Here is a 24,420-nt window from a genome sequence, read left to right on the forward strand (position 1 = left end):
GCCACCTTCTTTCTTCTGTTTCTTCCTTATTCTATCTCTTTTCTTCCTTCTTGTATATTCATTCTTCTCTCTTCCTTTTTACATCTTCCTTCTTCCTTCTTCTTTCTATTTTCTTCTTTCTACCTTCTTCCTTCTTCCTTCTTCCTTATTCCTTTTTTCTTCTTCCTTCTTCCTTCTTCCTTCTTTCTTATTCCTTCTTCCTTCTTCCTTCTTCCTTCTTCCTTCTTCCTTCTTCCTTCTTCCTTCTTCCTTCTTCCTTCTTCCTTCTTTCTTCTTCTTTCTCCCTTCTTCCTTCTCCCTTTTTCCCTTTTCCTTCTTCCATCTTCCTTCTTCCTTCTACTTTCTTCTTTCTTCCTTCTTCCTTCTTCCTTCTTCCTTCTTCCTTCTTCCTTCTTACTTCTTCCTTCTACCTTCTTCCTTTTTCCTTCTTCTTTCTACCTTCTTCCTTCTTTCTTTTTCCTTCTTCCTTCTTCTTTCTGTCTTTTTCCTTCTTCCTTCTTCCTTCTTACTTCTTCCTTCTTCCGTGGGAACATCCCCTTAAAAAATTCTGGGAGAGAATTTTTCCCTTCTTTCGTCGTCCTTCTTCCTTCTTCCGCCTACCTTCTGTTTCTTCCTTATTCTATCTCTTTTCTTCCTTCTTGTATATTCCTTCTTCTCTCTTCCTTTTTACATCTTCCTTCTTCTATCTTCCTTCTTTTTTCTATTTTCTTCCTTCTACCTTCGATCTATCTTCGAACCATGGAAATTTCAGAAAGAATTCTGGTACTTTTCGATGGGATCCTTTGGAGAAAATCCTGCGGAGGGAATATTCTGCGCGAACCGACAGGACATCGCAGAGGTAGACCTAGGAGCTCATGGCGGCCCAGCCTCATTAAAGAAATGAAAGAAGTCGACCACAATCTAACCTGGCAACAGGTTAAAGCGATAGCTGAACATCGCTCAGGATGGAGATCTTTCAAGTCGGCCCTTTGCACCACTAGGGGTATACACTGTACTGGACCCATAAGTAACTAAGTAACCGACGGATTTCCAGGGGGCAATTCCGAAAGAATTGTAGAAACTAATTCCGGAAGAATTACTTGGAGATTCTTTGAGGAATTCCTGTGGAAGTTTCCATTGGTTGGAGGGGGGTATTTTCGGAGCAATTCTTGGGTAAATTTCTGGAGCAATTTTAAGGTGCAATTGCAAAGTAAATTTCAGATGCGAGTCCTAGAGATTGACGGATTACCGGGGAAATTTCGGGATGAATTTCTAGGGGATTTTTTTAAAGAATTTTGGGTGAAATCTTCTGGAAGAATTTCTTGAGGTATTTCTGGACGATTTTCAAATAACCTTAATGTTGATTTTGGAGCAATTATCCGGCACAAATCGCAAAATCAAAATTAGGAAGAATTTCGAGTAGATTTCACAGTCCACAGTCCAGAAACAGTAGAATTTTTGTAACAGAAAATTTGTTAAAATTTTTTAAGGGAATTTCTGGAGGAATTGCTACAACAATTCTTGGTGGAATTTTTGGAGCAATTCATTTGCTGGTGGTATTACTGGAAGAAATAGTTCATGATTTTCGAACGATTCTCTGGAATAATTTCCAGAGGAATACCTAAGAGAATTTTGAAGGAAATTTCAGAGGAATCTTGAGATAAATTTCTGAAGGAGCTTGCCTTATAGAACCAAGCATTCGTACTCCATAAAATCCCGTTCCACTTCGTATGGCACCCTTCAAGAGCCCTGAAGGGTAGGGAGGAGATTATGCAGCACGTTCTCATGTACAATGCCTAGAGTTGGAGGCATTTGCGGTCCACGTCAGCATGGCTGCAAGGGCAACAAGGTTGAAGTTGTTCCTTGGTCGCTGTAGTAAAAGGTACGCATTCTGGATGAAGCGTGATCTAAATCTCAGAATCGACGAGTGGGTGAGGGTGATTATAAGAGTGAACGAGTAAGAGTGAGTAAGAGTTAATTAGTGAGTGAGAGTGAATAAGAGTTAGTGAATGAGTAATAGAGAATGAATAAGTGAGTAAAAGTGAGTGAGCGAATGAGTAGAGTAACTAAATAAGAGTAAGTGAGTAATAGTGAGTGAGTGAGCAAGAGTAAAATTGTGCGAGAGAGTAAGAGTGAGTGAGTAAGAGGGAACAAATGAGTAAGTGAGAGTGAGGTCATTATTAAAATTAAGTGAGTAAAAGTGAATGCAAAAGTAACATAGAATGAGCGAGTAAGAGTGAGTGAGCGAGTAAAAGTGGTATGAATGAGCGAGTGAGTAGGAGTGAGTCAATGGGCAAGAGTGAGTGAGTGAGTAAATAAGTAAGAGTGAGTGAGTAAGAGTGAGTGAGTGAGTAAGAGTTAGTGAGTTAGTAAGAGTAAGTAAGTGAGTATCAGCGAGTGTATGAGTAAAAGTGAGTGAGTGAGTGTGTAAGAGTGAGTGAATGACTAATAATGAGTGAACGAGCGAGTAAGAGTGAGTGAGTAAGTGAGTATGAGTAAGTTAGCAAGAGTTATAGAGTAAAAGTGAGTGAGTAAGAGTGAGCAAGAAAGAGTGAGCGAGAAAGAGAGAGCGAGTGATTGAGAGTAAATGAGTGAGTGAAAGTACTCATCCGTAAGAGTAAGAGTGGATGAGTGAGTGATAATTAGTGAATCAGAGGAAGTGAGTGAGTAAGGGGGTGTGTGTAAGAGAGAAATAAGGAGATCTTGTTTGTCTTTGGGAAGTCACGTTGACTTAAAGAAGGCATCATCTCTTTTCGCATTTTATCCGGCAAACGCGTTCATTAAAAAAAAGGCATCATCTCCTCTGTGTGCTTTATACCAGGAAATTCGTTCATTAAGGGAGGCGTTATTTCCTCTGAGTGCTCTATACCGGGGCCTCCTTAGACGAACGGTAAGATGCGCCGCCACAAAGCAAGACCATGCTGAGGGTGGCTGGGTTCGATTCCCGGTGCCGGTCTAAACAATTTTCGGATTGGACATTGTTTCGACTTCCCTGGGCATGAAAGTAATATCGTGTTAGCCTCGTGATATACGAATGCGGAAATGATAATTGGCTTAGAAACCTTGCAGTTAACTAACTGTGGAAGTGCTTAGAGAATACTAAGCTACGAGGCGGCAACCCTAGTAACATTTTTGGTTTTATTCTGGTATAACACTCTCCCAGAGCTAATAATAGTCTTCAATTAAGTTAAAAAACTTAAAATGTTACTTGGGAATATCCCAGTGGGTGATTTGATGCCAATGAAGAAGAAGCCTTATACCGGGAAAACGCGTTGTTTTGAAGGAAGGTTACTCCATTTCGTAGAATAGTACTTTTCCAGGTTATCTTCTTCTTCTTATTCTTCTTGTTAGCATTTAATCCCCCACTGGGACATTGCCACCCTCCTTAGCCGTGCGGTAAGATGCGCGGCTACAAAGCAAGACCATGCTGAGGGTGGCTGGGTTCGATTCCCGGTGCCGGTCTAGGCAATTTTTGGTTTGGAAATTGCCTCGACTTCCCTGGGCATAAAAGTATCATCGTGTTAGCCTCATGATATACGAATGCAAAAATGGTAACTTGGCCTTAGAAACTTCGCAGTTAAAAACTGTGGAAGCGCTTTATGAACACTAAGCTAAGGCGGCAATGTCCTAGTGGGGGAATGTAATGCCAATGAAGAAGGGACATTGCCGCATGTGTTATACAGCACTTTTACAGTTATTAACCGCGAGGAAGTTTCTAAGCCAAATTACCATTTCTGCATTCGTATATCATGAGGCTAGCACGATGACACTTATATGCCCAGGGAAGTCGAGACAGTCACCCTCAGTATGGTCTTAGGCATCTAAACGCTAGGCTAAGGTGGGCCCCTTTCCAGGTTATAATGGGGTAGAATGACAGTTTATGTTAATTATACGAAAAGTCGGAACTGTTAAACAGAATCTTTAATGCATTTCTCTAAGTAATTCTATTGAAATCGCTTATTCATATCTGTTGGTGTTAAACATAATAATGGAATACTACAGATCCGAAATGGTTTGGTTTTCGGGGTACTATTCCGTTCGGGGTAATGGGATTCTGGGTACTGGCATTCGGGGTAGTGGGGTGGAGCCGATACAATCGATCGAGATCAGCTATGGCAACGAATGCAAATACGGTTTGCTAAGGCAACGATGGATCGAGTAATTTGTGTAGTTCGAGTTCCTGAGGCATTCTTGAGTCCCTGCCAAACGCGCAGAGGGTTATGGTCTTTCGTGCCTGCTATTCAACAGTGCTTTGGAGGGATTAAAATGAAGGACAGGGATATACACGAGTGGTACGATTTTCACGAAGTCCGTCCAGCTATTTGATTTCGCCGAGGACATTGATATTATTCCACGTTACTTTGAGAAGATGGAGAAAGCCTATATCAGACTGAAATGGATTGGACTAGTCGAAGCGAAGTACATGATAGGAAGAGGCTCAAGAGAGGAAAATCCCAAGCAAAGTCAGTTAACAATGATAACAAATTGATATTAAGCTCTGCTGTTGAGATTACATTGAAAACAAAATATGATAACACTAAATTAATGATTTTGTGTGTGTTACTTCTACGTGAAGTTAAACGATTTACAATGATATGGAAATGCTAATATCATCTTCCAAACTTAGACGCACATGTTCATGATAGTATTAGAGGCGAAAGTATAGAATTGATAGTTCCGTTAGGATACGGCAGGCATGAAGAATGTTTTTATAGAAGTCGATTTGAAAGCGAGCGGAGGGCAATATTTGTGATGGCACATATCACACGACCTTCCTTTTGCCAAGCTCTCGTATGAAGGGGGAGGGAAGAATATCAATGAGAAAACAGAACTGTGCAATAAAATCCTATTCGACTAAATGCTGATGTCATATTAGAAATTTGGAGACAGCACTCGTCGATAGAAAATCCTTCCGCACGCGATGGCATATGAGCAAATCAAACCACCTTCCTTTTGCCAGTGGAGATATATCAGCTTCCACACTGATATCAATTCTATACCTTCGCCTCTAATTCTATCATGAACATGTGCGTCTAAGTTTGGAAGATGATATTAGCATTTCCATATCATTCAAAATATGATGTCAACTACCGTTTTGACTCAAGTCCCGAACATGACTCATATTTAGAGATGTCGTAAAATCCCGATTAATCGATTAGTTACTAATCGATTACTCTTGATTCTTGTCGATTATTGAATCGATTAATCATTGTATAGTAATCGATTCAAAATTAATCGATTATCACAACGATGAATCGATTAATCGAAATAATCAATTAATTTTCGACATCCTTATGATGTCGTAAAATTCTGATCAATCGATTAGTAACTAATCGATTACTCACGATTCATCTCGATTATTGAATCGATTAATCGTTGGGTAATAATCGATTCAAAATTAATCGATTATCACAACGATGAATCGATTAATCGAAGTAATCGATTAATTTGCGACATCTCTACTCATATTCCGAACACTTGCATTTAAATGGCTATTTCAACCTTATTCGCGTGGTTCTTTCCATAGCATATTAATTTCGTTTATAATCTTGGTACTCCGTACGAGAAAACGATGAAAAGTTTAGTTTCAGGGCTCTAAAACGTTAGTGTTCGGAATGTCATGTTAGGGATTTGAGTCAAAACGGTATTATTTGATGAAAATTGATATCAAAACATCTTTTCAATGTGCATTCCTCATAACTATGATTTCATTATGAATTATCACTGTGCTTCAATTTATGAAGATTAAAAGGAACCTGCAAACAAAATATGCTGTTGATATTTTGTTATTAATGCTTATAAGAATGATCTAACCGAATACTTATTTTGATATCAATTTAATAATCTCATGTTGATTTCATTGACAGCAAAATTAGTTTTCAGTTTGATTCCACATTGTGAAAATATACTTCAATTCCATATAAAACGAGATCAAAATAATTAACATCTCGACAGCAAATTTTAATTTCAATTTGATTTAAAACTTTACTAAGAATTAAGCCATTCACTACGAGTTTGTACCGGTGGTGACGAAATCGAGGTGTTTGTAGAATTCGTGTATTTGGGCTCACTGGTGACCTCCAAGCAAAGAAATTCGAAGACTCATTATGGCATGAAATCGTACGGAGAACGAATCGAGTTAGAAAATTATCTTACAAAAAAATCAAATTAGAATTATTATCAAAAAAGAACATCGACAATACAAAGTCTCCCTTTTTTATAAACTGGACCGTCCTTAATATTAACATCAACAGAAAAGTCTTGTAAATTATTTGAACTAGTTTAATTAATTAATCTATTTGAATGGAATTTCAAATGAAAAATAAAAACTCATTTTGGAAACTGCGGAATAGTTAAATTATGATTCTTGTTTTTCTTCTACAGATTTTTATTCAATTCTAAAAAAAAAATCCATGCGCAAAACACGTTTTCAACATAAATTAATCAAAAGAAACATTTTTAAAAGAATACATCAAATGCAGTTTCGTAACGAACACTTCAAAATCTTAATAAACCTAATGTGCTTTCACGCGTTCACATCAAACTGACGACCAGTCCTCACTTCTACAACTACGCTGTATTCCGACTTCAACAGCACGTGCGCGAGTGTTCATTCCGTCTATCACATCCACCGGCCTACTGCAGTACCCATTCTATCACCCCTGACTGCCAGCAGTTCATCGTCGATGGCCAGAAAGTGTGTCGTCCACAGACAAGCAATGAACTCCCAATGTTTTTGCCGGCAATAACAATCTGTGCTGTGCTATTATCTGCACAATTACCCGTAAAAGGCACCTTTGCTCCTACTATCAACGCGCACGGAGTTTCCACTGTCATTGGAGAAAGGTGAGCTGTGTTCGAACTTTGAACCCGATGTGCATTACTTAACTGTTAACTTCATTCGCTCCAGTGACGGAACCATTAATATCCATTTATAGCTGGGATTATCACCTACATCGAAAGCAACAGTGCCCAAAGTAATGATCCTCGCCAGGAGTGCCGCAAAAATCACAAACCGACCAAAATTGATAACCAGATCATTGCCACTTCTCAATTGCAGACCCAAAGCCAGCATGTCTTCCGATTCGCAGCCAAAGTACGAAGCTGGAACGCACTCGATTGCCTATGTGACCACCCCGAATGCCAACTCGGCCAAAGAGCTGGCCCGGAAGCTAGTGGAACGAAAGCTGGCCGCCTGCGTAAACATAATCCCCGGGCTGACATCGATCTACGAGTGGGAAGGCAAAATCAACGAGGATCAGGAAATCCTGCTGATGATCAAAACGCGCACCACACGGATCGACGAGCTGAGCAAATTTGTGCGCGAAAATCATCCGTACAGTGTGGCCGAGGTGATATCGGTGCCGATAGAGAATGGGAACCCACCGTACTTGGACTGGCTGAGCAAGACCGTGGTGGCGGTGGAGAAGTGAAACGTGAAACGGAGCTGAATACTTTTTAAACGTTTGGATTTGCTATTTTTATGGTATGGTTTAAGATTCGTGAATAAAATGCCACTTTGCATTTAAAAAAATGCTTTTCCATTCCGAATCTAAAATTGTTTTAAGATTATTGAGTTACAAGGGGGAGTGTTTACACCAAGTTAGTTGTGGACCATGTAGAAAAAGGTGTCAAATTAGGGTTGGTTCGGTTAGATTAGATCTATGGTCGCATATTTGTGAAGAAAAGGCACTAATGGAAAAATAAAAACGTTAAGTATGTGATGTGCAATATTATGCAACCCATTTTTTAATCTCAAGGAGTCAATACGCTGTAGCTAAGGAAAATATCGTTTCAATCTTGAATATTAAAATAAAGAAAATAAAAATCAGAAGGGCCTTGCACAAGACACGACAGCACGACGTAAACTACATGAAACAGCTCAGTGCATTCACATTTGAAGTGCCATCAGTGAATTACAAAATTCGGCTCCGAAAAGTTGTTGTGACATTTACCTAATTTCAAGAATCTTTGGATTGATATAAGTGAAGTAGCATTATTTGAGACAATAAACAATGTTCTGAAGTTCTATTTCACGGCAGGATACTAACGGATACTTCTGCCAGCAGCTGCAGCTCTTTTTATTCTCTTACAAAAATCGAAAAAAAGATCATTTTTTGGGTCACATGTGTTTTGCTGTATAGTATATAAAAAGATGACGCCTAAACAAGGATGCTAACGATCATTCAGTTATTTGCGTTCGATCATTTAGTAGTTCGTCAATAACACATTCCAGAAGCTGAATTTCAAAATATGTTGTATGGTGGACTTCTAGTGCGAAGGCTTTTCTACAACTTTGCCTAATAGTTCGTTGTTTGAATTCCACTAGTAACTGATTTAGAGCGCTAGTTGCAGTAACTTAAACTAAATGATTGGAATTTTGTTATCATTTAATCTAAGTTACTGAAACTATAGCTATAACTCCGTTACTAGTGGAATTCAAACAACGAACCATTAGGCAGAGTTGTAGAAAAACCTTCAGAAGTCCACCATACAACATATTTTGAAATTCAGCTTCTGAAATGTGTTATTGACAAACTACTAAATGATCAAACGCAAATTACTGAATGATCGTTAACATCCTTGCGCCTAACCACTACATTTATTTACACAGAAGATTTAGGACACAGCCTAAATGTATGCTTCATTATTTTGTCTGTAATCTTTACATTTGCTACATTATTGGTTTGTGTAATGAATAGTGGGTATTAGGGTGGTTCAAAAAATCGATTTTGCTCCACAGTGCTCATCTTATTCTTTACCATGTTCTGAGTGTCCTCTGAAAATTTGAGCTCATTTGGATTAAAACTGATTTAGCACAAGCCGTTTCGAGTTTGCATGCAAATTAGTATGGGGAAATTTATTTTTTCATTATACTGTTAATGACGTTTCCCCATTGAGCGCATGTTAAAAGAAAACCTACATAGCTAAAAGGAATACTCAACAGCTTTCACTCAGTGAAAATCGCATCTCAATTAATCGTTTCAATAATTAGTAATCGAATTTAATCTATACCGTGGTTCTCTGGAGCTAATTGCATAACTCATCAACAGGCAACATTGCTGCTCGTGGCGCGAAAGATAGCACACACAAATTCAGGCTACTATGTTGCACTGCACATTTCAGTGATGCCCTCAAAGAAGTTTAACGATCATGACTAAAGATTCGCAACCTGTCTTAAAATCGATTACTAATTATTGGGATGACTAATCAGCATGCGGTTTCCGTTGGGTGAAAGCTGTTGAGTATTCCTTTTAGATATGTAGGTTTTCTTTTAACCTGCGCTTAATGGGGAAACGTCATTAACAGTATAATGAAAAAATAAATTTCCCCATACTAATTTGCATGCAAAGTTGAAACGGCTTGTGCTAAATCAGTTTTAATCCAAATGAGCTCAAATTTTCAGAGGACACTCAGAACATGGTAACGAATCAGATGAGCACTGTGGAGCAAAATCGATTTTTTGAACCACCCTAGTGGGTATACTACGCACGACAACCATTGATATGTACAGACAGTCTAAGCTAAGCTGAGCTGAAGAGTGGGTACTACGCACGCTCTGCCATTCAAAAAGAAAGTTTATTCCTGCACGATTCACTGGGAAAACAGATTGAGAAAGAGAAGTTTTGACATTTTAAATGCTCCTCCGAGCGAACCAATCCTGTCTATACCAAAGAGCTGCACAACTAACTGGCGCCTGCTTCCTCCTACCCATCTTCCGTCTTCATCGAGGTGTCGCACTCTTCTATATTCCAACACTCTTCCTTAGGGTGCACGCCTTGGAACTCACCTAGGTCCTTTTCCGAGCCTCTCGTCCTGAGCTCATTTTCGCGAAAACGATTCCTGATCTAATTCGTTGCCCGTACAACTGACCTGAATCCGGCGTTTGTACAGCATCCTCCGTTGACCAGCTGCTGACCAGTCGTTCCAATCTCCTGATGAATTCCGTCCGTCGCTATCCAAGACTTAAAGGTGTTGAACTTAATTTTAAGATTAAAAAACCCTGATTTATCCACCTAGCGGTGTTTGTTCCTTTTCTCGGGCATTATATATACTAAAAAAGACTTGAGTGAGATTTTCTTAGCGTGTTTTTTTTTGCATGGAAATCGTATTTTGTCCATAACGTTTGAACCCATGATCCGATCTGGCCAATTTTCAATAGAAAACAATGGGATAAACAAATCAGATCAAGCTAAATGCCTAAAAGATGAGTGAGTTTTATAGTTTTATAAGAAAGCAGAGGCGTGGTTTGGTCGAAAGATCATTCAAGATTACCTTTGTTTAGGTCAACTCACTGCACTATCTAGGGCAATGAGAAGGCAGACTCGATGGCAAAGGTGGGCGCACAGGAGGGTGAAGAGATAATAGACAATTCTCGAGCAACGAGTTTTTCTCATTAGTCCGTCAGAGTACTCTTCAAACTTGGCAAAGAAATTAGACACACAACGAACTTGGGCGGGAGCTATTTTCCATAGTTCCAAATGTTGTTGAGGACTTAAGTCGAAGCTTCATTCGCGCGATGTCGAGATTTATGTCCAATCACTCAATCACGCCTATAAAAGTTGCATGTATCCGCAAGCTGGCCCCACCAAATCTACCGTGTGCCGCTCAAAGCGCACAAGCCCAAGTCCTGGTGTCAGGTGGGAAACAAAACTTAACTGACACGACGGCCTTCCGACGAGACAGGAGTTTTGCGCAGGGCCAATAAGCCGAAACCAATAATTATGAGCAATATATAGATAATTCGACTCGATATTATCGGCAAAGACCTAGGCGACGAATAATGGATCACGATTGGAAGCTTGGGACATGGAACTTCAAGTCGCTAGGCTTCGCAGGTTGCGACAGGGTGATCTACGATGAATTACATCCCCGCAACTTTGACATCGTGGCGCTGTAGGAGATTTGCTGGACAGAACAGAAAGTGTAGAAAAGCGGGCATCGAGCGCCTACCTTCTACCAAATCTGTGGCACCACCATCGAGCTGGGAACCGGCTTCATAGTGCTGGGTAAGATACGCCAACGTGCGATAGGGTGGCTGCCAATCAACACAAGGATGTGCAAGCTGAGAATAAAAGGCCACACGAAGGGAGACCCGACGATGAGAAAGAAGCGTTCTACGCACAGCTTGAGCAGACATACGAGGGATGCCCACTGCGGGACGTCAAAATCGTGATCGGTGACATGAACCGACAGGTAAGAAATGTATAGACCGGTCATCGGACCGGATAGTACACCGTATCGAATGATAACGGTCAACGATGCATGAACTTCGCATCCTCCCGCGGAACGGTAGTCCGAAGCACCTTCGTTCCTCGCAAAAATTCCACAACACAGATAGAAAAATCCACTGAAATTTACGCCAAAAATAATGCACATAAATGGAACGCCATTATTAACGTAATTCCATGCGGGATATTGCCTAAATGTATACAATATCTGACGTGAATCATCAATATTTCATGCAAGTTGTAAGCAAACTTGTTAGGAAGGGCACCATTTCAGCGTAGAAAAGCGTAAATTTCCGCATCTCAAATTTTACGCGCTGTTTACTTTTCATTATTTTTTTCTGTGAAGGCCACATTGAGACCACGTCCTAATCGACGGTAAATTCTTTTCCGACATCACGAACGTCCGCACTTACTGCAGTGCGAATATTAAATCCGACTCTCGACGATGTACAACAAGTCGCAGCGGCTTAACATTGGGCGGCTACAAGACGGTAGACTAGTCCAAGGATACGCGCAGCAGATGGAAGTGGCAACGGAAGAGCAACTAGGCGCAGCGTCTCTTGAAGATGGCTGCAGAGATATTCGATCCGCACTTGGTAGCACCACAACCACTGCACTTGGCACGGTGCCCCCGGATCAGAGAAACGACTTGTATGACGGCGAATGTGAGCAGTTAGTGAAAGAGAAGTATGCTGCACGAGGGCGAACGAGGGACCAAGATTTTTTATGTACAGGTTATCCGACTTCGTCAGTAGATGGGAATAACCAGCGCAGGGGGGAAACATACATTTTCAGTGCAAAACGTATACAAACGAGCATAAATTGCATACAAAAATCCAAGATGGCTGAGTTGGGGATATTGACAAGTCGGATAACCTGTATACATAAAAAAATCTTGCGAGGGACGATATAAACGGGCGCGGAACAGACAAAACTCGATTTTCCGGAGGGAAAAGCGCCAGCAGGAAGAATGAGACAGTGAAGAGACAGAGCAACTATGCCGCGCTAATAACACACGAAAGTTTTATGAGAAGTTAAACCGTTTACGTAAGGGTCACGTGCCGCAGCCCGATATGTGTAAGGACATAAACGAGAACCTTCTTACGAACGAGCGTGAGGTGTCGGCAGGACATAATTTTACCGGCTCCGGATCTCCAGGAAATCCAGGAGGAGATTGGCCGGCTGAAGAACTGCAAATCCCCTGGAATTGACCAACTACCAGGAGAGCTATTTATACACGGTGGTGAGGCACTGGCTAGAGCGCTGCACTGGGTCATTACCAAGATTTGGGAGTAGGAAGTTTTGCCGCAGGAGTGGATGGAAGGTGTCGTGTGTCCCATCTACAAAAAGGGCGATAAGCTGGATTGTAGCAACTACCGCGCAATCACATTGCTGAACGCCGCCTACAAAGTACTCTCCCAAATTTTATTCCGTCGACTAGCACCAATTGCAAAAGAGTTCATGGGACAGTACCAGGCGGGTTTTATGGGCGAACCAGGTGTTCGCCATTCGCCAAGTACTGCAGAAATGCCGCGAATACAACGTGCCCACACATCATCTATTTATCGACTTCAAAGCCGCATATGATACAATCGATCGGGACCAGCTATGGCAGCTAATGCACGAACACGGATTTCCGGATAAACTGACACGGTCGATCAAAGCGACGATGGATCGGGTGATGTGCGTAGTTCGAGTTTCAGGGGCATTTTCGAGTGCTTTCGAAAAGCGCAGAGGGTTACGGCAAGGTGATGGTCTTTCGTGTCTGTTACTCAACATCGCTTTGGAAGGGGTAATACGAAGAGCAGGGATTAACACGAGTGGTACAATTTTCAATAAGTCCGTTCAACTATTTGACTTCGCCGATGACATAGATATTATGGCACGTAACTTTGAGAAGATGGAGGAAGCCTACATCAGACTGAAGAGGGAAGCTTATCGGATCGGACTAGTCATCAACACGTCGAAGACGAAGTACATGATTGAAGCAGGTTCAAGAGAAGACAATGTGAGCCACCCACCGCGAGTTTGCATAGGTGGTGACGAAATTGAGGTGATAGAAGAATGTTGAATCGAATAGAGTTCGCCGCCGTACTGGCAATCTACAAAACGCTCATTAGACCGGTAGTCCTCTACGGACACGAGACCTGGACGATGCTCGTGGAGGACCAACGTGCATTTAGAGTTTTCGAAAGGAAAGTGCTACGTATCATCTATGGTGGGGTGCAGATGGCGGACGGTATGTGGAGGAGGCGAATGAACCACGAGTTGCATCATCTGTTGGGAGAACCATCCATCGTTCACACCGCGAAAATTGGAAGACTGCGGTGGGCCGGGCACGTAGCCAGAAAGTCGGACAGTAATCCGGTGAAAATGGTTCTCGACAACGATCCGACGGGAACAAAAGGCGAGGTGCACAGCGAGCAAGGTGGATCGATCAGGTGGAGGGCGATTTGCGGACCCTCCGCATACTACGTGGTTGGCGACGTGCCGCTGCAGTCATGGAGCGAGCTGAATGGAGAAGACTTTTATGTGCAGCACAGGCCACTTCGGCCTTAGTCTGAATAAATAAATAATAATGAACTATTGAGAAATCGACTGTATATTTTTATTTCGATTTTAAGGACGGCTACGCAGTCTTGAATTATTGAAACAAGATGTTTATTTAATAAACATCTTGTTTCAATAATTCAAGACTGCGTAGCCGTCCTTAAAATCGAAATAAATAATAATAAGTGTTGCAAAAAACGTGGAACGGAATATTCCCGCTGGTTCTCAGCGGTCAATGCATGGCTTAACAATCTGTTGTCACTAACGAAATCCTGGCACAGATTGTAGCTGACAAGAATTATGACAAATGGACTGAAAACACCTGAAATGTTGCCATTTAACGCCTTCTGCGGGGGCTGGTATTTGCAGTGTTAAAGAATATCTACAGAAATTGTTTTAAGAATACCTTTAAAAATTCCTTATTCCTGTAGGAATAATTAAGAAAATTACGCCATGAATTCCTTTTGAAATTCGTCCAGGAATTCCTTCAGATAATTCTCTGAAAAGACCATTGAAAATTTCTTCGGGAACTCCTTTAAAACTTCCTCCAGGAAATCCTTCGGAAAGCCATACAGAATTTCTTCCGAAATTTCTGCAGTAATTATTCCGGAAATTTTGTTGGAAGAATTTATCAGGAAATTTATTACAGAATAAAGTAGGAAATACCAAAGGAATTTTCAGAAAAGTTTCTAACGGAAATTTGCAAGAAATTTCCAGATGACATTTCCATACGAACTCTTATAGTAATTTCCGAATGATTCTTAAAAGAATTTTTCCGAAGAAATACCCGAAGGTTTGAGACTAAATTTCCGGAGGAATGTTCGAATGAACTCCTAAAAAATCGAAAAAAATCCTAGATGGCATTTTAAAGAAATTCCGAAGGGATTTCTTAAGGAATTATTGGAAGCGATTCTTTGAGAAATTCCTTAAATAATTGCTGAAGGCATTTCTTAAAAAAGTTCGGAGGCATGCCTAAACCCATTTCCGCAGGAATTTGTAGAGCAGTACTCAAAAGAAATTTTCTCCTAAGGGAATTTCGGAAGGTTTCCCTGATGCAATTATTGAGCACCTTCAACCAGCTTCGGCATCGAGAGTGTAGGTTTTCTGGAATTTGATCGCCCCAATCCACTTGCGCTCTCCAGATATCTTGAATCAAGCATTTTCCTTCTACAACGAACGATGCAACAAGCCCAAGAGGGTCAAAGACACTCATTACGACTCTTAGAACCTGGCACTTTGTAAGGATGATATTTTCTGAAAATAGATATTGCACGTCTGGCCGAAGCTTAAGAGCAAAGGTAAATTCGTCACTTTCTGGCTGCCATGTCATACCGAGGACTCGATCTGAATCTGTAGACTTCTCCGCAATTAAACTTTTCGATGATTCTGTACTTTGCTCTCCAATCCGTCGGAGAAATTGTTTGAATTTGGAAAGCCAATTTAGGATTTCAAAGCTTGCATTTACGTGAATTTCTTTCACCTCTACGGCATTGCAAGCAGCTTCATCCACTGTATCTGAGCTGTTTGCTAAATAGGTGTTCTCCACTATGGCTGCTGAAGCTTCCGGGTACACGTGTTTCCATTCCTCTGCGTTCTTGTTCTTAACATATTAGGCAGAGCATGGTGAACATGTTGACCCAAACGATGCAACGTCCATAACACGTACACCTCCACTGGATTCTCTGAATTGTCCCGCCACAAAAGACGCTGCGTTTGACGACCCTTCGGTCGAATTATGATCTGGTGGAACATTTTTTTCAAGTCACCCGTGATGGAAACTTCTCGCTGACGAAATCGAAACAATACGAATGGTAACGAAGTAAGAAGGTGGAGTTCAACGAAACACCACCCGTTTTTGCAACAGCGTCCCACACGACTCGTACCTTACCAGGCTTGTTAGGATTCTGTACCACTCCTAATGGCAAATACCAGACCTTTTTGAATGCACTACTGCTTGCTGCTTCTTCAGTAAGCTTGTGCATCCACACCCATGTTTTCTACGGAGAAGAAAACTTTTACTGAATTGTGCAGCTGTTGATCAGTCGTACATGCGCAAATGTAGTGGAGACGATGTTCGGACGATACTATCAGATATAACCCCCTCGGCTACTCTCAGTCGAATCTGGGTATCTGCAGGGTCGGAACGAGGGAATCGGTATTCAACACTCACAGTCACTCACAATTCCACTTCTAGCAGGAGCTTACTATTAGGGCAGACCCATAAACAAGTTTGAGGATGGCGTCCACGAATAACCCTCTGTGGAAATTTTGCTCAAAAGCCACGCTGCCAAGTCAATCTAGGCGAACCGTAAAGCGAGGGAGGTTTGGTAACTCTTTTTCGAGTTCGATGAGTTCGAAACTAAACAAAACGAGTAGTGACTCTTTTCAACTAACTGATGTGAACTGCTCAATTTCGTAGATTTACATGCGCATTTTTATATTTTAAGCTAATTTACATAAATTGGGAGAACGATTATGCTTATTTGGCCATGGCTTACATAACTATTGTGACGTCACAAATTGATCTACTTGCGATTGTGTTTGCAGCGTTGGGATTAGCGGAGTATTGACCGTGTACAGATGATACAGTGGGGCGACGGTGGGTGGGCGAAGCCGCTACGTTATACGGTGCTCGTATCGATCTCTCCGTGAGTCTGTACCGGAATTGCATGCATCGGCGCTGGGGTTTAGGTCGGAAGGGGAATTCTACAATCCTCGAATTCCGCCGGGCTATTACCAATTGTAGCCGTTTGTTGTGTCACGGGCGATCATTTACCGAGTCGCCCAAATGAAGACGGATTACAGATGGCGGACTCCGGGCCTGCGAGTAGTTTGCACACTCCAACAATAGTCGGTAGTAGCTTCGGCTTTGTCTTTCCGACCGGTATTGTCCTCGGAAATTAAGATGGCGTCCTTCCCCGACAATAACTGGATGAGACAAAGGAAAGGAAAAAGGCCCTTTATGGACCTTTTTCTCCTAGATTTTTTTTCTCACTTCTAACGTGTGACACGTGTAAGACGAAGGTGGTTTACCTTACCCTTTTAATACAGTTGGCTAATTTTCCTACACAATGTCTACCACGCTGGTCTTGTTTTAGTGTAGACCTCACAGATGCTGTCCAAAAACCACTACTTGATCTTCGCAATATAACTTGTATGTGGAAATTACTATTTTAAGATCGCGCGCACTAACTACTCGCTTGTGCGGTCCGGTCCGAATTAATTTGGCGAGCGCTAAATTGCCAAGCTCGATCTTAACATTTCCACCTAAATACGAGCATATCCCGAATTTGCCGTATTTGAGTATTTAGGATATTCGGGAATGCCATACCCCCGTAGTTCATTTGTGGGTTACTGCCACGATGAGAAACCGCTCAAACCGCTGTCAACAGATTGCTTGCTTTGTGAGTGGTACCGATAGAGTGGGTTGGGATTTGGGAGAAAGAGCACCATTCTATTTCGCTTCATAAGCATAACGCAGGGTTGCATCCGCGAGGCGGAATAATAATAATATTGTGATAGAGTCACAAGTTCCACTTTGAAACCATCGGTTACACAGACCTTCAGCTTTTCCATATATGGTCCAACCTAGCCTCGTTTCCGTCGCAACTGGTTCGCTGTACTTCCTTTCCTGTTTGTTCAACGTCAGCAACAGTTTGTCATTGTGAACACCAATCAAGAATGAGGTGCAGCAGTAGAATAGCTGTGCACTGTAAGGCATTTGAGGTAGTCGAACTTTTCTGCCATCACTTCGTACTGCAACGACTGTGGAGGAGATCTAAACTATCAACCTTTCGCACGTAATCCAATGTTTGCCTGCGAGCACTGCCAACACCCGATATTTGCCAACACTGGCTATTTTGAGAATTGCTTTCGATTCGTTTGATATTGCTGGTCCACTGCATCCACAAAGGTGCTTCTTCGATATGGCTAAGGAATTTACGATGGAATTTTCAATAATTTCCGTAGAAATACCGAATTGATTTTGCTAAGAAATTCCTAGAATTTCTTTCAAAATTCTTTCGAAAACAACTTCAGAACTCGTTCGAAAGTTTCTCCAGGATTAATCAAAATTATAAGAAAATCGGTTAGTTTTCACATGACAATTTTGGCGCATTTTATTAAATTTCAGAGAAATATTCGATTTGGTAGGTCACGTGCCTCATCGTGCCCCAGCTTAAGGACAAGCCTCCCAGAATCCTCCAATTGCAAATGATATAGGTTACCATATGCCTACAATGAATCATGTATATAATGCACAAAACCGCCATATACCTACTAAAGTGGAGGCCATATACGTACTGAACAAGGCTTGCTTGAGTTTTCGTAAGCATTAATACGATCTGGTGAATAGTAAACATAAAAAAATATATAACAAGCCCCGTCTCGAACATTAGACCTCTGAATCTCAAGGCCGATACCCTACCATCGGTGCTACTAAGCAACTCTTGAAAAGCAGAACTATTTTGACAATCACAATGTAGATGAAAGTTTAGTACTGACAAGAGCTTCGATATTACAAATTACGATACATAATACATTTATACGATTTAAGTACGTCGTTGTTACATGTATAAACGTGACTTGAATCGCATATGAAATCTGTATACAATTATTCCGATAATGTTCATGCATAACAACGATTACGCAGCATTCCAAATGATTCTGCGCACATATTTACGATGTTGAAACGTCAACAACAGCAAAGTTTTATTTCACCGTGTTTACCTCCTTATTTAGTTGTATTTCAAGTTCTTACACGCATTTTTGGCATTGAAACGGAACGGTAATCAGCAGCGCAATAACACTTTATGGATAATTCGGCGTTTAAGCATATCGAAAGGAATGAAGTAAGTAAAAATGAATTAATTTGTCGATAAGATTCAGTGGGCTTCGGTAGGCGTACAGGAGTAAGTAGCTATATACGTGAAACGCTCCTCAATATACGATTTGTTTTTTTTTTTTCTTTTTTTTTTTTTTTTTTTTATAGAGGGATGAAGGCAAATCTGCATACAGACACCTGAAATTATCACTCAGGGAGTGGGGTTGACGCGGTTGGCAGAAGGCCAGACCGCCGGACCCACTAAACCCACCCAAGCAACAGAAGGTTACTTGAGTTACTCTCTCTTCTAATGCACAATTCCCCCCGGGACTACCTTTCAGTATTACTTCTGTGGGGGAAAGCAGTACTAAAAGTACTCCTCCCAAAACAACACCTTTCACAGTGCCTCTCTTCGATGTTTTGTCATACGTCTGAGCCCTTTGGCTCCCTTTATGGTGCAAGCAAGCACACAAAAGCGTGGGCCCTTAAGCCCTTTACTTTTTTTTCCTTGTGCCATTCAGCAACGCATCTACTTTCCTTTTATTTTCTGAGCCATTTAGCTTTCAATGTACTCGCATGCTACTCAGATAGTCCCCGGCGGCGGATCTACCCTACTTCGACGGGGAGTCCCCGGCGGCGGAAGCTCCCCGAGACCGACGACCCGCATTCGTGGATGGCTGTTACATTACCAACACTACACATTCACCTGGTATGCATGTTCATAGATCCGCTCAAGTCCTACGCACATTCTCACTTCAACGGGTGACCGGACGAGTGCCGAGGTCAGGCCAAAGATTCCGGGTGGAGATAGCTTCCGGTTCAGTGGTGCCCCGACGACCCGAAGCAGGTGCATTCACGCGGCACGATCTACTCAACTGGTCCCCGGCGGTGGACCTAGCCTACTCCGATTAACCGATTTCCCATGAACTGCGCCTTTCAGCTTCTTGCTTAACCGATGAGCCATTCAGCTCTCACCTTGGTCGCGGACTACTCGGATAGTCCCCTGCGGTGGATCAATCCTACTCCGACAGGGAGTTCCCCGACGTTGGAAGCTCCCCCGTAACCGACGACCCGTCTCAACGGGTGACCGGGCGAGTGCCGAGGTCAATCCAAAGATTCCGGGTGGAGATAACTTCCAGTTCAATGGTGCCCCGACGACCCGAAGCCGGTACATTCGCACGTCACGGTCTACTCAGCTGATCCCCGGCGGTGGACCTAGCCTACTCCGATAACCGAGTTTCATTTGCCTTGAGCCATTCAGCTCTCACCTTATTCATTGAGCCATTTAGCTCCCGCCTCGGTCGCGATCGCGAACGACTCGGATAGTCCCCGACGGCGGATCTAACCTACTCCGACGAGAAGTTCCCCGAAAGCGGGAGCTCCTCCGAACCCGGCCGTTTCACGATTTGTATAACAATGCGCGTCCGTATAAACGATATTTCTGATTCAATCCGATCAAACCGATATTGTTTATTTTGATTTATGACTTTCTCGAAATGAATCGTAAATATTCCAAATTCAGGTATTAGATACGATAGTTATAATATTTTGGCCACCTTTATTAGTGCTTATATACGATTTTGATACTAAATAGCATCATATGCGATGAAATTTGTCTTTTCATATACGATCTGTGGTTGGCTGGGGTATTCAAGGGTACCCCATTCAAACCAGGAGCCACGCACAACTGTCATTTTTATTATTCCACGCATGCTACGACGCAACAAAGCTTGAATAATAAAAATGACAGTAATTATGCGTGGCTTCTGTTTTGAATGGGGTGCCCTTAAAAACGCGAGTGCATTCACGTGCACGTGATAAAGTGAAGGGTGAAGGGTGGAGCTGAAATAGCAATTTCTTACGTGACGTAGTTAATGACCGACTCCAAAAAAAAAGTTTGAGTACACAAATTTCCATTATCATATGATAATGGCATTTCAATAATCTCATCTGTCGTCGTCTTTTTGAACAATACTAATGAAATGACCGTATTTTTGGATTTTCCCTACTGTGAGTGGTAATTGTAATTTTATTGAGTACAATATCCTGTTGGTTTACACTTTATATCAGAGCAAGGAAGCGGTGTGAACGTTGAAGAACTTGGAGACTGGTTATTTAGTGTAACTGCCAAACATGTGTAATGTGATCAACAAAGTTATATGTATTTCTTTTTTTTTTCTGTATATTGAACAGTACATCATAATAGTGCTGTAAGAATAATTTACTACTCCATCACCATCCGAGACATCCACGCCAAATACGCTGGATTTCCATTCTCAATCGGCACCACCACAATTTCCGCCACACTGTACGGATGGTTTTCCCGTATGAACTCGCACAGTTCCTCCATTCGGGAGGTCCGCGTTTTGACTAGCAGCAAGCTTTCCAGGTGCTCAACGATGGTACCTTCCCATTCGAAAAAGGATACAACTCCTGGCACAATGCTGACACAGGCAGCCATCCTTCGATCGATCAACTTGTGGGCCAGTTCGAAAGCTGAACCCTCGGTGGGAGTGGTCACATGAGCGATCGAAAACAGCCCGCGTTTGTATCTCTGGATAGGCTCGAAAGACATCGAGAATGCTGGAAAGAATATTATGTGTACCAATTAAATTTTAATTGCCTAAAACTTACTTGTTAGCAAAGAAAGACAAATTCAACGATTGGAAAGCACAACAAACGATGGGATGGTATGCAAATTAAGATTGACTATCTATTCACTTGCGTGAATAAGATCTAAAAATACCCTAAAGTAGTGAGTAGATCATGTCGTTGAAGATTGTTAATCAATAATAATTGATTTCTTTCTGTAGATATGGAAAAAAAATGTCGTTCGATTGGCCATAGTATTTATAATTTCTTCTGCTTCCATTAAAACAAAATATTCTCCAAAGAATTATCGAGTTTGTTTAATATTAACAATAAATCTAAAAGTTCCTCGTAAACTAATCGAACCCACGCGATATGCATCGATATATATTGTTCACCAAATCGGTTTATTTATAGTTTGAATTCACGGCGACTCAAGTCGGACTGTGTGATGTGCGTCTTATCTAACATTGTATCGGATTACATGCATTTCGGTAATCAATTATAGCGAACAGGTAACATTGGATCGTTGGATCAACTAGAACTACGCTTAACAGATGTTCCATATTTTTCAAGTTCAATGGCATCCACTCCGCAGCAAAAGTGCAAACCCGGACTGCACTCGATTGCTTACGTGACCACTCCCAACGAAGAGTCTGCGATGAAGTTGTCCCGAATGCTGATAGAGCGCAAACTGGCCGCTTGCGTCAACATAGTCCCACGGGTGGTATCGATCTACGAGTGGGACGGCAAAATCAGTGAGCATCACGAGATTCTTATGATGATCAAAACTCGCAGCGCTCGGGTGGACGAGCTGTGTCAGTTTGTGCGGAACAATCATCCGCACAGTGTGGCGGAGATCGTGGCCCTGCCGATCGAGAATGGCAATCCGGCTTACTTGACGTGGCTGAGCAAGGCCGTCCCGGAAGGGAAGTAGTGTGACTTGGGTTGTAGAAAAGAAGATCTTTCGAGGTTCTATTTCTGTTAATTGAAAATAGGAAAAGTTCTAATAAATAAATGGTTGAGGTTCAGCGAAACCGCACCAAGCGCCTTTTTGACTGATTTGTGATATTTTGTTCGTAGAATAAAAACCAAAAGTAATTCATGTCAATTCATTCGTACAATTGTTGTTGGATATCCTCAGTTGTAGGGTAGAAGGATATCCGATACGATTTTTGATCAAATGGATCTACTACACGAAAATTTGTGCGACAAAATGAGTAATTTTTCATTGGCGCTTGGTGCTATTTGGATGAACCCCGACCAAATGCCAATTTTATTTGTCCAATCATACAAAACCTTTTTGGGATGAAGACTCGGAAAAATACATAGTTTTGCTAAATATGTAGTAAATGACAATACATTTCAGTAATTTAGGTTATCTTATAGCCTATTCAGATTACGATCATTTACGAAGTACTTGAGATGATAATTGACAATGAGAAATGAAATGAAAATAAAATGAGTGAACTTTGACATTAAGAAACACTTTATAGCATCGGTTCTCAACCTGGGGTAATCGAAAAGTTCGGTGTCAATTTGTTTAAAAACAGTTTTTTGTTTTTTTCTCGAAATTGTGTAGAATAAATAAAGGCAGTTTATTAAACAAATAATTCAATTTGAATCGAACTTCATTAATAAAGTTTTATTAGTTGTGTACTTTTTTTTTACCATCAAACGAATTAATATTTTATATTTAATTAATTTTGATTGAATTTTACAAGCAAACCACCCATTCCGTGCCCTGGTGGTCAATTTTATGATCAACGCGGAATGGTTGCCAACATTGACGAACCGTCGAAGGGTAAATTTCGGGTTCTCTTAATTAATACCGAAAGGAAATGAAACCTAGGTAAGAGATCGGCAATCACTCGGATCATTCGACAAGTGACTACCAAAGAATAACGTCGTGTGCATGCAGCTATTTTTTCTTAAATATATTCACGTGGTGAAGTTGAGGTGCCTTAAATTGCGTCTTGTTCCAGGGCAGTACTCGTAGATCGAGAAAACATTAACGTAGTGCTAGTGTAAAAAGGATAAGCCTCAATCGACCGTGTAGTAAAGCACGGAATAGAATAAATAATAGAGAAAAGGTAATTATAAAAAAAGGGTGTACGGTGAGAGAAAAACGGAAAGTGGTGTACTAATGACCTGATTAGGTCCAAATCGGGCCTTTTCTTTTACAACCCTCGTGCGAGGGACATCTTTTCTCCACAGCGGTCCCTAGAGCCCGATTCGAGAGTCAAAAGTGGGCGACACGGAACTCCGTGGGTACAGAAAGCCACCTCGACGGCCATTTTGGAATCGACTTCGGCGAAGACGAGCGCCATCTTCCTAAAAACGTGCACTTAGAAATAAAACGTGCATATAGGAGTTGAGCATTCCTGACATCCACTCTGCCGTTCGATTCGGCCTAGCAACGCTCAGCGCCACCTCAGTGGGGCACTCCGCCGTTCAAATCGGCCTTCCGACGCCCATCGCCACCGCAGAGCGGCACTCCGCCGTTCGAATCGGCCTCGCTTCGTCCATCACCACCGCAGGGCGGCACTCCGCCGTTCAAATCGGCCTCGCTTCGTCCATCGCCACCGCAGTGCTGCACTCCGCCGTTCGAATCGGCCTCGCTTCGTCCATCGCCACCGCAGGGCGGCACTCCGCCGTTCAAATCGGCCTTCCGACGCCCATCGCCACCGCAGTGCGACACTCCGCCGTTCGAATCGGCCTCGCTTCGTCCATCGCCACCGCAGTGCGGCCCTCCGCCGTTCGAATCGGCCTTGCTACATCCATCGCCACTGTAGTGCGGCAATCCGCCGTTCGATTCGGCCTCACTACATTCATCGCCCATCCGCCAAACGAATCCAGCCAATCAACAATGCTAGCCAACGAGTCAACCAGTCTCCAAAGAAAGCGTATATACACCCTTTAAAACCGTTTCTCTCATTATCCCTAATATGGGCAAATAAAACAAGCATGTAAAATGATGCATTAGGCTAAATTATTTGAACAGACGCATTCCTTAAGGTTTTTTAAGTTCACCTAATCCCTTTTGTACTGCAATTTCCACTTTGTCGAGTCCGCTGTAAGAGTTGTCGTTTACCGTGGATAAGATATTCCTTGATGGTAGAAATTAGGTGTTACCAACCCCTAACGGTAAGTTTGTCAAAAATTTGAGGCTCCCGCTGGAGTGAGTGCATGTTGGAGTGCAACGATACTATAGAATAAGACGACCCAGTGCTCAGCATAAATTCCCAT

General features: G+C 42.0%; 3 protein-coding genes and 1 long non-coding RNA gene across 5 annotated transcripts; 2 read left to right on the forward strand and 2 right to left on the reverse strand.

Moving 5' to 3' along the window:
- The first annotated feature begins 6,627 nt into the window (after positions 1 to 6,627).
- LOC134211018 (divalent-cation tolerance protein CutA-like) lies at positions 6,628 to 7,513 on the forward strand. 2 transcript variants are annotated; one of them, XM_062687545.1, is made up of 3 exons: positions 6,628 to 6,825; positions 6,918 to 6,956; positions 7,040 to 7,513. In XM_062687545.1, exons 1-3 carry the CDS (start codon positions 6,710 to 6,712, stop codon positions 7,410 to 7,412), a joined length of 528 nt encoding a protein of 175 aa, XP_062543529.1. In that variant the 5' UTR covers positions 6,628 to 6,709; the 3' UTR covers positions 7,413 to 7,513. The 2 variants fall into 2 exon arrangements, with proteins under 2 accessions (XP_062543529.1, XP_062543538.1); XM_062687554.1 differs by lacking the exon at positions 6,918 to 6,956 and having other exon boundaries at positions 6,629 to 6,825.
- Positions 7,514 to 20,762: 13,249 nt separating this feature from the next.
- On the reverse strand, positions 20,763 to 21,373 carry LOC134211036 (uncharacterized). The gene is made up of 2 exons (XR_009978913.1): positions 21,217 to 21,373; positions 20,763 to 21,165 (listed from the first exon to the last, which is right to left on the reverse strand). It is a non-coding gene; the product is annotated as an uncharacterized LOC134211036 (long non-coding RNA).
- A 160-nt stretch (positions 21,374 to 21,533) lies between these two features.
- LOC134211032 (protein CutA homolog) lies at positions 21,534 to 23,421 on the forward strand. The gene is made up of 2 exons (XM_062687565.1): positions 21,534 to 21,686; positions 21,748 to 23,421. The coding sequence occupies exon 2, from the start codon at positions 21,752 to 21,754 to the stop codon at positions 22,106 to 22,108; it is 357 nt and encodes a 118-aa protein (XP_062543549.1). The 5' UTR covers positions 21,534 to 21,686; positions 21,748 to 21,751; the 3' UTR covers positions 22,109 to 23,421.
- Positions 23,422 to 23,605: 184 nt separating this feature from the next.
- Positions 23,606 to 24,013, reverse strand: LOC134206997 (uncharacterized). Its single transcript, XM_062682738.1, has one exon. It carries the CDS (start codon positions 24,011 to 24,013, stop codon positions 23,606 to 23,608), a length of 408 nt encoding a protein of 135 aa, XP_062538722.1.
- Positions 24,014 to 24,420: the final 407 nt, after the last annotated feature.

The sequence above is a fragment of the Armigeres subalbatus genome, chromosome 1 (genome assembly GCF_024139115.2).
Source record: "Armigeres subalbatus isolate Guangzhou_Male chromosome 1, GZ_Asu_2, whole genome shotgun sequence".
Classification (NCBI taxonomy): Eukaryota; Metazoa; Arthropoda; class Insecta; order Diptera; family Culicidae; genus Armigeres; species Armigeres subalbatus.